At 32.2% G+C, this 15,988-nt stretch overlaps 1 protein-coding gene across 1 annotated transcript; it reads left to right on the top strand.

The window, feature by feature from the left end:
• Positions 1–11,448: 11,448 nt before the first annotated feature.
• LOC107410919 (tropinone reductase homolog At2g29360) lies at positions 11,449–14,086 on the top strand. The gene is made up of 5 exons (XM_016018406.4): positions 11,449–11,711; positions 11,983–12,190; positions 12,333–12,549; positions 12,789–12,895; positions 13,696–14,086. The coding sequence occupies exons 1-5, from the start codon at positions 11,608–11,610 to the stop codon at positions 13,882–13,884; spliced, it is 825 nt and encodes a 274-aa protein (XP_015873892.2). The 5' UTR covers positions 11,449–11,607; the 3' UTR covers positions 13,885–14,086.
• Positions 14,087–15,988: the final 1,902 nt, after the last annotated feature.

The raw sequence follows: 15,988 nt of genomic DNA, 5'->3' as shown, positions 1-15,988 counted from the left end.
TATAATGATTTTATGATTTTTAGATGCATCATACAGTACTGATGTTCTGTACTATGTATATGGATATAAATAACACACAGGTTTATAGGATTATCCTGTGGATGTCATTGAACCCGAGGGCTGGCAAGGTATAATGCACAGTTAGTATTAGCCGTCCCCCTCCATGGCCAAGATGACTGATAGCAGGGGCGCTGTACGATGCCAAACAACCGTATGCCGATTCCTTTTTTTAACCTCTCTGTCATATGGTGCTTGAGATGTTGGATACTGTCGGATACCACTGGTATATAGTTTGGTGTATCAAATGATTTTCTCGATACGATTTTCAAAATATGGATGTTTTGAAAGAGTATTTAAAATTAAAATGTATTTAGTGGTGTTTTTATTATTTATTTCAATTTGAGATTTTAACATAAATTTTATGGAATTTTATTATGTTTTTATCATGTACTCATATTAATGTTTTAAAATGCATTTTACCATGATTTTACTGTTTATATTGATTTGGTGTTCTAAAATAAATTCTATTATATTTTTACCATTTAATTCAAATGGATATTTTAAATTGATTTAAATATTTATTTTATTATTTGATTGGTTTATTCTACTTATTTAAATTGATTACTTAAATGCATTTATTCATGTTTTCATTATTATTTCATTGTAGGATTTTAACATGAAATTTATTGTCTTTTATTGCCTATACAAATTGAGGTACTTTAAACTAATTATAATAATTCCTTTATTATTTATTATTTCATTGATTCAATTAATAAAGTTTATAAATTATATATATCAAGTTTAATTTTGTTTTATGTAAGTTTAATTATGATTTTATTTTACCTTATGACATTTTATTCTAAATTTAATAATTTGTTCGTAAAGTATTTCCAACGTAAATTTAACTTCTAAATCATTTGTATTTTATATGCACTTTAATTATTTAATATTTCCTTAATTTTTTGGGGTATAAAAATATTGGATTTTGTAAAAATGTTTTAAAAAGAGAACATTTCCAATTAAGTGAACTATGAGGGTTTTGAGAGAAAACATTATTTTCAACTACTTATTATTTATTTACTTACTTATTATTAATTAATCAAGTTTATTTTATTGTTATATTATTATTATTATTATATAGTATATTGAATCACTCACTGAAATGATTAATATCTTACATTTTTAAATTTGTTTCTCTAGGCCAAGGTTCAAACATTAATCAACTAGGGCAAGCTGGACATCTTTATTCGTTGCTGAAAGTCTAAGAAGTCTTCCTTTCTTTATTTCCTATCTTGTAATATTTCTTTCTACTTCATGTTGTAATAACTCTTATACTTAGAATTCTATAAAATGCTCTGTATACTATTTTTGATATATTTAATTAACATTGCACTAGTTCCCTGTTTGTTTTGGAGTGCTATAAACTTGTGGTAATAATTTGTAGTAAGGTGAAAGAAATAAACAGATATTATTAGAACTGTATTTTCTATGCAGGGAATTTTGTGATAAATCCTGCCAGATTTTCTATTGGAGAATCTGATAGAGTTTCTTTTGGATTAGAACTTATCTAGGATTCCGATAAAAGATCCTGAACGAATTCTAACCATTTTAATTGATAGAATTCCACATGTGACGTGTCCCCCACTCATCGACATGCCAATTAGTCTTATTTTTGTTTAGAGAGTAAAAAATACCTTTTCAGTAATATTGATTTATATTTCAATTGCTTTCTTTATGTTTGTTTTTGTTTTTTATGCATTAGTGGGTTTTTCTTTAATTTTTATGTTTTTATTTTTTAAAACTAAAAGATTCTTTCGGTTTAAGCATAGTAACAATTATGAAAGAGAACTTTCTTTTACCGGCAACCATTTCAGAAATTTGAGAATTTTATATATTTTAATATTACTTATTAAATTTTTTATATTTTGATATTAATAATTATTGTATTTTTTATAATAATTTTTAATATTTATAAATTATTTTATTTTTATTATATCCTAATTATTATATTTTTATATTATTTTATTATATTAATTATCTTATATGTAAAAATCTATATTCTAAATTAAGTATTTATAATTTTTATAATTTTATCTATATTTCCATCGATACTTTTATAAAATTATACTTTTGACATTTTTATCAATACCGATATTTTTATTACTACTTGTGTCATGGTAGAAACCTTATGAATATAAAATTGCTTAGCTAGACTATGAGTTTTATTTATTTATTTTGGCAGCAGTACCAAGAAGCTAGTTATTGCATGTAGGGAGAACCCAACCAAAAAAAAAAAAAAAGAAGCTGCCAACATAAATCAAGTGATTCAAAATTTTGGACTAGTAATCAAATTCAATTTATTATAAAAAAAGAAAAAGAAAAAAGAGGCCAGTTTGACGTTGAAGCCGATGATGAAGAAGTAGAAGTTGGCTAGTATCGGTTGAAGGAGATTACATAAAAGACTGGAGAGGTGAAAGAAAGGAGACAAGGTTTAAATTGTTGGGCATGATGGAGGGCAACGGTTTGCTGCAAACCAGCGGTCGTTTATGGGAATGGAGAAAACATAGAAAAGAAGAAGAGATAAAAATAAAAAATAAATAAAAAAGGATGAAAGGGCAAAAGAGAAAATTTATAATAATAAAAAAAAAAAACTAAACACTGCTCTAGCATACGAACCTAAGACGTAAGATATTTTTTCCTTACTAAGAGTAGTGGTCGATTTAACTTTCCAAATACTAAACTTTTACTCATTTAGGTAGGTGTTTCATAAAACACGCGCACGCACACACACACACTACACTTAATTTTTCACCCGTAGACTTTCAACCTTTGATATTTTACATACGGCTTTAAAAACACTAGGATCTCAAATATTTATAGTTTTTCTTTTTTCTTTTTTTTTTATAGGAAATCCAATATCTATAGTTGTGTAATCTTTTTTTTTTAAATAATATAACTGATGCATAGATTGTTATTTTATTAGCTAGATTTTTAAATTTTAATCATATATTAGGTCATGACAACTTATAATGTATATATAACAAAAATAAATAAATACAATAGTATAAAAGAATTAAAAATATATTAAAAATAAAAATTAATAATATTTGATTTTTTTTTCTTTTATACCTATTGAATCTTATTATAATTTTCCAATAAAAGAATATCATCTATCCAAATTATTATAATTTTTTATTATTATAATAGGATTTTTTTAAATAAGTACTTTATTTTTAATATATTAGATTGAATTTTGATTATTATTCATAATAATAATTACATATTAAATGAAAATTTTCAAAAATAACATTGAAAAAATTTATCCAGATTTATTCATCCTACTTGGTAAGGCAAAGAAAAAAAAACATAAAAACCAAAAAACAAAAGCTAAAAGAGAAAAGAAAAAGGAAAATAAAAACAGTGATTTTTTGTGAGAGAGAGAGAGAGGAAAGGTGAATACAGTCGAAATCCACCTAGCATCTAAAAAAAAAAAAGGCTAAAACAAAAAAACAAAAACAAAAAGATAAATTGAAAAAAAAAAAAAAAAACGAAGGAAAGCCTAGCACAACCGAAACTCAGGGGTGGGTTAATATAATAGAGAGCAGTAATGTTATATGTACTGAAAATTTCATCAAAGTTTATAAAATTGTTAAATATGACATATGATATAATCATTTATTATTAAATATAAATTAATATTTTATTATGTTAAAATGTAAAAATCAACTAAATAATGATAAAAATTTTGATTTATGAATGTGATAAAGATAAAATTATTTAATATGAAATAAGAGAATAAAGGTGTGTCCATTATTATTTTACCCGCATTCGAATTTGTGCAAATGTTTTTACCGAACATTGGCTCCATATTACCCTCTTGTTACGTGGCTTCCAAATGTACCGTAAAGCAGGGAAGGCACCTAACATGTTTTTCACAAAATCTATCATCAGACAAATCATCTAAACAATTGAAATGTTGTGGATAAAATGTATGGAGTGACAAAGAAATTAAAATTACTCATAAAGATAAAATTTCTTACTTTCTATCTTTTATTCATTTATGGGATTAATGTTAGAAATTTTATGGATCTAAATATACATAATAAATTTCATAAATCATAAATTACTAACCTCCAAACGCAGCTATTGATAAATTAGATCTTTAATCCTGCAAAATAGAAACAACGTAAAGTAGTACCTATGAACACGCTACTCTCAAACCACTCTCAGATTTCTGAAAACCCTAATCTCAGAATACTGTATGGTATTCTTGATGTCTGCTTGCCCTAGACCCTTTAAATAGTCTCTGCAAGTCAGACTTATCTATTAATTTTGACACACATAAAATAATAATAATTTGATAATATAATTATACCAGGAAAAATATGGATAACTCAATGGGCTTATAAAGAGAGTTGGTCTTCCAGTCCAATGGGCCAACTTGAGTCTTATAGAGAATGTGTGACCAAGGGCCCTACTACAAAATAATAAAATAACTCAGTCCCATTAATGGCATAAATAGGCCCTGTAAGTGAGTAATTGATTATGCCAAGTCCACAAATATTAATTAATTCAATATTCTCCCACTTGGACTGCGTAATCATCATCATATAAAATCCAAACTCACTTACTATAGAATCTCCCAAACCATAATGTCATTTCATCCAAATATATAGTATACCGATAGGGCACGAAAATATACTAGATTAGGCAGTAGAGATTCTCTCAATAAATCTCCCAAAACATTATACAATTTCAACTGAGTACTTTGCATGCTATAAACTCAGTCTAGGTAGTAGAGATTTACCTAGCCATGTGCAATCCCCCAACACACAAAACCATTTCATTCAAGCACATTGCGTATCGACAGGATACAACAATATACCTAAACTAGGTAATAGGGATTCACCATGGCACCTGTGGATCAACATACACATATACATAGACTAATAATCTCAACAGGCCTGTAAATATAAGGAGCAATAATATGTGTAATAAATCATCTCATAAATAAATAATGATCCACAAACATCAATGTATTAAAATATTCAAAGAAATAAATAATACTCAACATGGATATTACTACAGAAAACATAACAAACTCCCACTGACCCACAGCAGTCTCAACTGCCTAACAATCCCATACGGGACACATGCTCCTCAAATATGCCTGCCGGTCAAGCCTTGGTCAGTGGATCTGCCACCATGCTATAAGTCGGCGTGTGAACAACAGTAATGAGGCCCTCTTCAACTTTCTCCTTTACCATAAAATATTTCACATCAATGTATTTCGCACCAAGAGTACCTTTTAAATTATTGGAGAAAGACACCGCTGCAGTATTATGATAATACATCATAATAGGCCTCTCAATGGAGTCAACTACTCCTAAATCACGGATAAAATTCTGTAGCCAAACTGCATGACGGGTAGCCTCATAACATGCCACATATTCTGCCTTCATAGTCGAGGATGCTGTCACTAACTGCTTGGCACTCCGCCAAGACACAGCACCTCCTGCCATGATAAATATATAATTAGTGGTAGATTTCTTATCATCCACACAACCTTGATAGTCTGCATCACTATAACCCACTACTTCAAGAGAGTTGGTGCGACGATATGTCAACATATGATCTTTAGTACCCTGAAGATACCTAAAGACCTTTTTAACTGCTTGGTAATGAATAGAACCGGGATTGCTCATAAATCTACCAAGCACACCCACAGCAAAAGCTATATCAGGCCTTGTACAAACTTGAGCATACATCAAACTACCCACTACTGAAGAATAGCGAACATTCTTCATTGCCATCCTTTCTGTATCATTCTTGGGATACTGATCTTTAGAAAACTTTTTACCTTTCGTAACCGGTACACTTCCAGGAGAACAATTATGCATATCAAATCTCTTAAGGATTCTATCAATATAAGCTCTCTGAGACAATTGCAACACATAATTAGTCCTATCTCGAAGAATCTTGATGCCCAAAACAAAAGAAGCCTCACCAAGATCTTTCATATCGAAATGGTTGCACAACATCTGCTTTGTCTCAGCTAATAGGTCAGTGTCATTAGTAGCCAAAAGTATGTCATCAACATATAACACCATAAATATAAAACTGCTCCCACTGACCTTCATATATTTGCATCTATCAACAACATTCTCCTTAAAGTCATTTTCGGTGACAACCTCATCAAACTTAAGATACCATTGTCTTGAAGCTTGCTTAAGACCATAAATAGATTTCTTAAGCTTACAAACCAAATTACCATTTCCTGTTTGCTGGAAACCAACTAGTTGAACCATATATACATCCTCATATAAATCACCATTCAGAAAAGCAGTCTTGACATCCATCTGATGCAACTCCAGGTCATAATACGCCACAATCGCCATAATGATTCTAAAAGAATCCTTTGTGGATGCAGGAGATAAAATCTCTGTATAATCAATTCTTTCCTTCTGGCTAAACCCTTTAGCTACAAGTCTAGCCTTATACCTCTCCACTTGACAATTGGAGTCCTTTTTAGTCTTAAAGACCCATTTGCACACAATAGGCTTGCTACCCTCTGGCAACTCAACCAAATCCCAAACTCCATTTGATGCCACGGATTTCATTTCATCTTCCATTACATCCAACCAAAAATTTAAGTTTGAATTGCTTATGGCCTCCTCATAAGTAACTGGATCTGAATCATCACTTATGTCAAACTCATGCTCCTACAAGTAAACCTCATAGTCATCAGGAATAGCTGATCTCCTAGTCCTTTGTGACCTCCTCAAAGGTACATCAGCATCTGCAATAGCTGGAATATCCTGCTCTTCAACAATGAGTTCATTCTGACCAACTACTGGTTCATCAACTACTGGATCAACAATATCTCTATCAGGAACAACTATACTGGGAATGAAAACACTTTCTTCTCTAAATTGAGATTCCCTTGGACCATTACTATCATCAAACCCAAAATCATCTTCAAAATAAATGGTCCTGTCTGATTCCACGATCCTGGTGGTGTGAGAAGGACAAAAGAATCTTGAACCCCTAGATCCTATACAATAGCCAACAAAATATCCTCTAATGGTTTTAGGATCCAACTTCTTAATTTGGGGATTATAAATCCTTACTTCAGCTTTGCAACCCCATATTCGAAAATAGTGCAAATTAGGCTTTCTTCCTGACCACAACTCAAAAGATGTCTTAGGAAGGGACTTACTTGGAACTTGATTCAAAATATAAACCGCCGTCCTTAAAGCCTCTCCCCACAAATAATCTGGCAACCTAGAATTTGCCAACATAGATCGCACCATATCCAACAAAGTCATATTCCTTCTCTCAGCTATGCCATTTTGCTGAGGTGTACCAAGCATCGTATATTGCGCATCAATGCCAAATTCACTCAAATAAATAGAAAAAGGCCCTGGATTCTTTCCAATCTCATCATATCTACCATAAAACTTACCACCTCTATCAGACCTTACAGCTTTTATTTTCTTATTTTTTTGAAGCTCCATCTTTACCTTAAACTCTTTAAAGGCAACTAAAGAATCTGACTTCTCACGAATAAGCTTAACATGTCCATAACGAGAGTAATCATCAATGAAGGTAATAAAATATCTATAACCACCCAAAGCAGTTGGTGTAAAAGGTCAACATATGTCAGTGTGGATTAACTCCAAAACATCTCCACACCTAGCTAACTTATCCTTTCTTACCTTGGCAGTTAACTTCCCTTTCACACAATCAATACAAGTCAACAGATCAGAGAAATCAAGATTAGAAAGTATCCCATCCTTCACTAACCTTTCCATTCTGTGTCTAGAAATATGTCCCAAATGTTTATCCCATAACATTGAGGAATTGTCATTAACTCTTGGGCGTTTGAAAGCAACAATAGGAGGCGTTTGAAAGCAACAATAGGAGCAACAATAGAATTAACAGAGAAATTGAGACCATTATTAAATAAATCAAGCTTATATAAATTACCACATAAAGTTCCAAAACCAACAACTTTACCATCCTTAAATAATTCAACTTTGTTATTTCCAAACAAAAAACTATAACCTTGACTATCTAAAAGTGAAATATATAACAAATTTCTTCTTATTGAAGGTACATAAGAAACTTCTTGCAACTCCAAAGCATATCCAGTGGAAAGCTTCAACTTGATTTTTCCCACAATGTTCACCTTCACTCTTGAGCTATCTCCCATATAAACATGCTGCTCAAGATTGGTTGGGCCCCTTCGGCTTATCATCCCCTGCAACGAATTAGTGACATGAATTGTTGCTCCAGTATCTAACCACCAAGAATTCATGGGCACATCAATAATATTGGTCTCAATCATTAAAATATTACCTTTCTTCTCTTACTTTCCCTTTAAGGTCCAACAGTCTATCTTCTTGTGTCCAACTTTATTGCAGTATCCACACCTTCCATTGAAGTACTATTTCCTTCCTCTAATCTGAAAAACACCATCCCTCGGCCCTTTAGGCTTCATACCAGAAAACTTCTTCCTATTGGGGTTAAAACCCTACCTAGGCTTGAAACCTTGTCCTGGCTTGAATCCTTGTTCCTTCTTTTGGAAAAACTTCTTGGACTTATCTACCTGATGTGAAACCATAGCAACAGACCTAGACTTACTTAATTTAATATCATCCTCTTCCTTGACAATGATAGCAGTCAATTCCTCCAAGCTACAACCTTCTTTCTTAGTATTCAAACTCGACCTTATATTATCAAACTGTGATGGAAGACTCCTCATTATAGAATAGGTCAAGAACTCCTCTCCAATGTCCATCTTAAGGTCCTTCAGCTTATTATAATAGGAGGAAAGTAGCATAATATGGTCCCTTACTCCTTTAATACCATCATACTTGGTATTATTCAATAGGTCCAAAAATGATGCTTCTCATTCATATCAAACTTGATAAACTTCTTTCCTATCTCCTCAAGAAGTCCCTTTGCAGTATCCACTTTAGGAATACTAGCATATATGGCATCATCCATGTAATTCTCCATCATCATCATACAGCACTTATTAGAGTGCTTCCAATCCCCATAAAGTTTCTTAGCTGCTACAATACTCTCATCAGTCGGTATCTTTGGTGGATCTATCTCCAAAGCCAAATCCAATTTCATAAAGGCCAAATTCATAACTAAAGTTTTCTTCCATTTCTGATAATTTGTCCCATCCAATTTCATCATGGCAGTCATGGACGGAAGGTTTGGGGTGCTACTAGCTGTAAAAATAGTAAACAACAAGACATTCAAAAAATTTAAGACAATTTAATTACTATTTTCCAGCCGCTCAACACAAAAAAACATAAACAAAAATATCGCTTAGGGTCTTTGTAGTACTAAAGATACCCTTACGCGGGCCAGGGACAGTCAACCAAATAACCACAATCAAATGCATTGAACTGAATCACCGACAGGGCAACTCAGAACCTGCAATACATGGCATTTAATTAACTTCCACTGTCATTCCAGGCGTCATATAAAACAACTAAAACTACCGACAGGGTACCCTGATTACCCGTATAGACCCTGGTTAATAAGTGGGAGAAAAATAACATACTGGCAATTTCATGAAATAGGAAAATATAAAACATCCCATCTATTATGCCAACATACATTACATTGGTACACATAATGTAGATAAAATAAGTCTCACGACAGGTGAGTACCTAAAATCCCACACTACTATACCAACTAGGCACAAAGCCTCTTTGGGTAAGCTCACACAATCCAATTTTCCAATCACAAATATTTAATTTAATTTAATAAAATTGGAATGTGATAATTCAACAAATAAATAAACAATAAATAAATAAATTGAACAATTGAATCATTAACTTAATTAATAAATAAACAACAAATAAATCAATAATAAAATAAAAAATAAAAAATAAAAATAAATAAGTTTTTTTTTTTTTGCCTGCTGACGTCAGCAAACGACACATCGTGCTGACATCAGCACAAGCTCCAAACGGCATGCCGTTTCTCTCTTCTTCTTCACCCAACTGGGTCACGGGTGACCCGGTTCCAGTCCAAACGAGTCACGCGACCCGCTAGTCTTACCCAGCCATATCTCGCCGTTCCGGCCACCGTTTCCGACGATACCGGCGGCGTTTCGTTCGTCTTTCCGTAGGTAACAGTTTCCACAAATCAATTTAATTCAAATTTAACTCAAGGCAAACACCCAAGCAAGAAAACGTTCGGCCATGGAAGGTCCATAAATAATCGATTTCACAAGGTTTTGCACCAAATTAATTAGTCTAATTCACTCCATTCAAACTGAAAAACAATTTCCAAGTTAACCCAGATCATGAATTCATACAAAACAAATTTTCCCCAAAATTTTGGAAAACAAATACACGCTCGATATTTACAATTTTTTTTTCTCTTTTTTTTTTTTTTTACAAATAACAATCGGGCATGTATTATGTTTCTTCACACATCAAGATCATAGCTTCACAGATCCATGCACGCAGAAAGAAAAATAAAATAAAGAACATATATTTGAATCCCACATATCATTCAATGGCCACATACAGTTCAATTCGATCATCATAGATACAACGAAGACTAATCACAAAGAAATTTATTAGGCATATTAACTAGGCTCTGATACCAATTGTTAAAAATTTTATGGATCTAAATATACATAATACAGTCCATAAATCATAAATTACTAACCTCCAAACGCAGCCATTGATAAATTAGATCTTTAATCCTGCAAAATAGAAACAACGTAAAGTAGCGCCTATGGACACACTACTCTCAAACCACTCTCAGATTTCTGAAAACCCTAATCTCCAAATACTGTATGGTATTCTTGATGTCTGCTTGCCCTAGACCCTTTAAATAGTCTCTGCAAGTCAGACTTATGCATTAATTTTGACACACATAAAATAATAATAATTTGATAATATAATTATACTAGGAAAAATATGGATAAGTCAATGGACTTATAAAGAGAGTTGATCCTCCAATCCAATGGGCCAACTGGAGTCTTATAGAGAATGTGTGACCAAGGACTCTACTAGAAAATAATAAAATAAGTTAATCCCATTAATGATATAAATAGACCCTGTAAGTGAGTAATTGATTATGCCAAATTCACAAATATTAATTTATTCAACAATTAAATCACTTGAATAGCTTCGATGATTTATCAATGATACATTTTTGTCATGATTTCTCAATGATACATTTTTGTCAAAAAACGTTGGCAGATGGAGCCCCCCCTTTAAGATGTGTTTCTTAGATGAGTGAAATGGGTAGGATGTAGGCCCACGACCACGTGGTTGCCAGGGAGTGGATTCTCATCCAGCACGCAACCTGTCTTGTGATGTAGATACCGATAAACGTACCCTGCATCAACATCCATTATTAAAAGTCTACTACCCATAATAGCAAGAAATCAAGAAGCAAACAATCAGACAAACGTCTCTATCCCTGCCATTTTTTTCAACTTCATTTGGATAACATTTCATACCCTGAAATTCTCTTCCTTTTACATCCACATATTATATTAGGAAGGATATTTGCAGCAGAAGTTTGACGTTGAAGTTAATATTCAAGCTAATTAAAGAGAAAATGGCGGCAGAAGCAGCAGATATTGATGTTGGTAGCAGAAAAGACCATAGATGGTCTCTTCATGGACTCACTGCTGTTGTCACCGGTGGAACCAAAGGAATTGGGTAATTCATTCTTTTCTCTGCCTTCCTTTTTTTTTTTTTTTTTCCCTTCCGTTTTCTTTTTTCCAATATCAACTTGGGGATAATATCTGTTAATTTCTTCACGAAGAATGGGAACCTAAAGACAAAATCTTCACATATACCACACTGTTACATACACTATTTATAAATATTTTTATGATATGTATAAAACTAATAAAATAAGTAATCAATATTTAATTGTGTATGTATATATATATATATATTATATGAATAATGCAGTACTGTGATGTAGGTATGCAATTGTGGAAGAACTAGCAGGGCTAGGAGCAATTGTACATACATGCTCACGTGATGAGGAGCAGCTGAATGAATGCCTAAGCAAATGGAAGTTAAAGGGTTTCACGGTCACTGGCTCTGTCTGCAATTTAAAGTCTAAAGCTGAACGAGAAAAGCTAATAAACCACGTCTCCTTGTTGTTCAGTGGGAAGCTTAACATCCTCGTAATTAAGCTCTCTTTCTCTCTCTCTGTCTCTCAACTACTTATATTTAATTCAATATTATGTTATAATAATATATAGCTGGTTTCCTTAATTACGTTTTCAAATTAACTAATTAATCTCTCTAATATATACATAAATATAGATAAACAATGTGGGAACTGCGATTACGAAACCAACAGAAGAATACACAGGAGAGGATTTTTCACACGTCATGGGCACCAATCTTGAATCGGCTTACAGTATGTGCCAACTTGCATTCCCTCTTCTCAAAGCTTCCACTGCAGGTAGCATTGTTCTTGTTTCTTCTGTTGCTGGCGTTGTAGCCGTAGATGTTGGAACTTTATACTCCATGAGCAAAGGTATTATTAATTAATTATTTTTCCAGATACAGTTATCAAATCTGTAAAATCTAATGGTTATGAATGATTGTCTCCCTCCCTTTACTTTCCGGGTAGAGGCCTTCCTTCGTCTTAACATTTTTAGTTAATTTCATTATTATATTATTAATTACTTTTCAAGTGTTTTATATATATTTGGTACAGAATTTTGGCTCCAAAAAATAGAAATTATACATGACTTCTTGTTTTTTCATATCCAGGAGCAATAAATCAATTAGCAAAAGATTTGGCATGTGAGTGGGCAAAATACAATATAAGGATCAATAGCGTTGCACCTTCGTTCATCAAAACTCCCCTAGTTGAACATGTAAGATGACCTTTAATCATTTACCATGTTCAATTGCGTGCGTATGTGTTTTTTCTTTTTTTTTTTTTTTGGTGGGGGCTCAACATTACAACTTATTACAAGCAAAGTAGAATCTCAACCTAATTCCACGTTTGAATTGTAGGTCTGGAAATGAATTTAAATAAATAATGTATATTTAATTTACAAATATATATAAAAAATTTAATGTGAATACACATATTTAAACAAAAATATTAAAAAAAATAAATATAATATAAACAGGGTAGGGATTATAATCTTTGCTGAAAGAAGCCTTTTTGCCCTGCACCTTGCCCCTCTGTCCCCCCACTATTTGTGTAAACGGGAAATCCCCCACCCTTTTAGGGGTGGTCTATATGGAATCGAGTCCAATTGACCAAATTGTTATCCGTAAAGGTGGATCATTATTACATTACATTTATAATTTTATATAAGTCTTAAGACTTTCTCAATCATTTATTTTACAATTTATATTAGTCTCAACGCTCCTCTTATATCTAGGTCCATCTTCTTTGGGTTTATTTATTTTTATCATTACCCTTTTTGGATTTTGTATGTGTTTTTTCGTTTTGGACAAAGTCTGATATTTGGCTGGATACTATATGAGGTAAAATTACAAGTTTTACTGGAAGCTTCAATTATTTAGAGATGAATCGCCATTACAGTTATACTGGCTAGTCTTTGAAACTTGTGATATGTATAATATGAATACAAGCATAAACTGAGGTTTAAAAGAGGATTTGAAGGGGATTTTTTCGTTTGTATCTGATAACTTTTGGCAGTATCTGAGCGATGAAAAGTTTTTGGAGGCTATAAAGTCGCGAACACCTATGGGACGCACAGGAGAACCCAAAGAGGTGTCTTCATTGGTGGCATTCTTATGCTTACCTGCAGCCTCATACATAACAGGCCAGACCATTTGCATCGATGGAGGGATGACTGTCAATGGCTTTCAATTCAAATCGCTGTGAAAACCAACGTTCCATCCATGCTTGGACAAAATAAATGGAATCCCACATCAAATTAATTTTCTCAATTAAATAATTTATGCTGTTCTTTGTTAGCTGCTACTTGCACTGCTGTGTAGTACCAAGTGTTTATGCCTTGTTAATTAATCTTCCATTTTGTTCCTAGTTTGAAACTTGAAAATTAATAAATCATATTTAATTCGAACTCCTTTAGCATAGTGATTTGAATTTTAGATTTTGGCCAAAAGGCTGTAAAAAAAATTTTTTGATATTTAATATTTCTGTGAAAACCACACAATAACCCTCCAAATAATGTCATGTTCTGCTCACATAAGATCTTTTGTGTTTTTTTTTTTCTGATAATTTTCAAAAAATTTTTAAGAGAACAGAAAAAATAAATAAATAAATCCCGTGTGTCACCTTCCTTATCAGATGAGGTCTACCACTGCCTCCACCAAAATGAGCGGAGACGTAAAAGTTGAGTTGATGAGGTATGGGAAAAATTTCTACTACTCCCGGAGTACTGGCTACTCGGTACTGCTGTCTCTCATTAATTAATACGTGTCTTATTATTCCATGTCTGCAACGCTTACTATCTTCTCCGTTTCATGCCGTTTGTTCCTTCACTTTTCTGTTTTCTTTTACTCCCCCTCTCTCTCTCTAATTGTTTTCCTCATTTCCTCTCGTGGGTTTAATTCTCTGCCTCTTTATTATTTTATTTTTTTTGAATTTCTTTGTTGTTTTTTACAAATTGAACTCGTTAAAAAAATAAATTCAAGCTTTGGAGATAAATCGGTATGACAAACTTTCTCCGAAATGGAATTCCGATGAAAGTTCTCAAAGTTCATATCTCAATTTTTCAACAGAGGACTCCAAATAATAAAAACTGATTCAATAATTTTTTTCAAATACAATACAAATTGTTTATAATATTAGAACAAATAGAATATTAATGGGTATTTAAATGGTGAGATAAGTAGAAATGATAAAATAAAATCCTCAAACGCAGCAACATAGATCTCTAAATTGTTATTATTCGAAATTCAAATCTTTTGCAGTAGTAAAATTACATATAGTGTCTCAAACATAAACTAACCCATATTTTAAAATTTCATTTTTTTCTCTAATTTCAAAATGTTAAAGAAAAATATAAATTAAATGAAAGTTTATTTTCCATCAGCTTAAATTTTTGGGATTAGTAGTATTTCAATAAGGTATCAGAATCAGAAATACAAGACATCCTGAGTTTAAAAACTCAACAATTCCATCCAAAATTTAAAAAAAAAAAAAAACAAATATAAAAATATAGAAAAAAAAAAACCCTAAAAAAGGTGGACCTATATTTGAGGAAGATTGTTAGATAAAAATATAAATCAAATAAAAACACATTTTCCATCAGATTAATCTTCTATGACCAGTGTTATTTCAACACAAAACTTTATTTTGCATAAGTTTAAGTGAAAAAAATTTGAAAAATAAAATAAAAGAGAATAAGACATTGACAGTGCGACAACAATGAAGACCAAAGCCATACAATAACACTAAAGCTACTCCCTCATACTTTCTCTAACCCACCCAACCGACCTTAATGCCTATTGCTCTGCAAATTCTCTTTTTTTTTTTTCTTTTTTTTTCCGTATAATAGCTCTGCACATTCATAATCCCCCACCACCTCCCTTTATAATCAAGCCCCTCTTCATTTTTTCTGCTCTCAATTCTCACTTCACCTTCAAACAATTCCACACAAAACTAGAACCGATGAACGAGTTGAAAGACCTGTCTAGAAGTGGGTTCCGTTTCAGAGCCGGTAAGAGGAATAAGGCATGATACGGATATGGAGAAATTAGGAGAAAAAGGGTGTCTACAGAAGGGGATGACAAGGCTGAAGGCTTTCTGAAGTGGAAAATGACACACATGTTAATCCGAGAGTGGTAGGAGTATTGAATGGCCAATACTTCAGGAGTACTAGAAATTTTTCCTGAGGTATGAAGGATAAAGTTTGATATTTGACCATGATACTACGTGAGATCTCTCCCTTCTTTGGATGAAAATATCGATATCGACAGAAATGTCGAAAGTATGATTTTATGGAAATATTGATAAAAAT

This window comes from Ziziphus jujuba, chromosome 10, assembly GCF_031755915.1.
Source record: "Ziziphus jujuba cultivar Dongzao chromosome 10, ASM3175591v1".
NCBI lineage: Eukaryota > Viridiplantae > Streptophyta > Magnoliopsida > Rosales > Rhamnaceae > Ziziphus > Ziziphus jujuba.
Note: the sequence above shows the minus strand (reverse complement) of the source record. Positions and strands in the feature narration are given on the sequence as shown.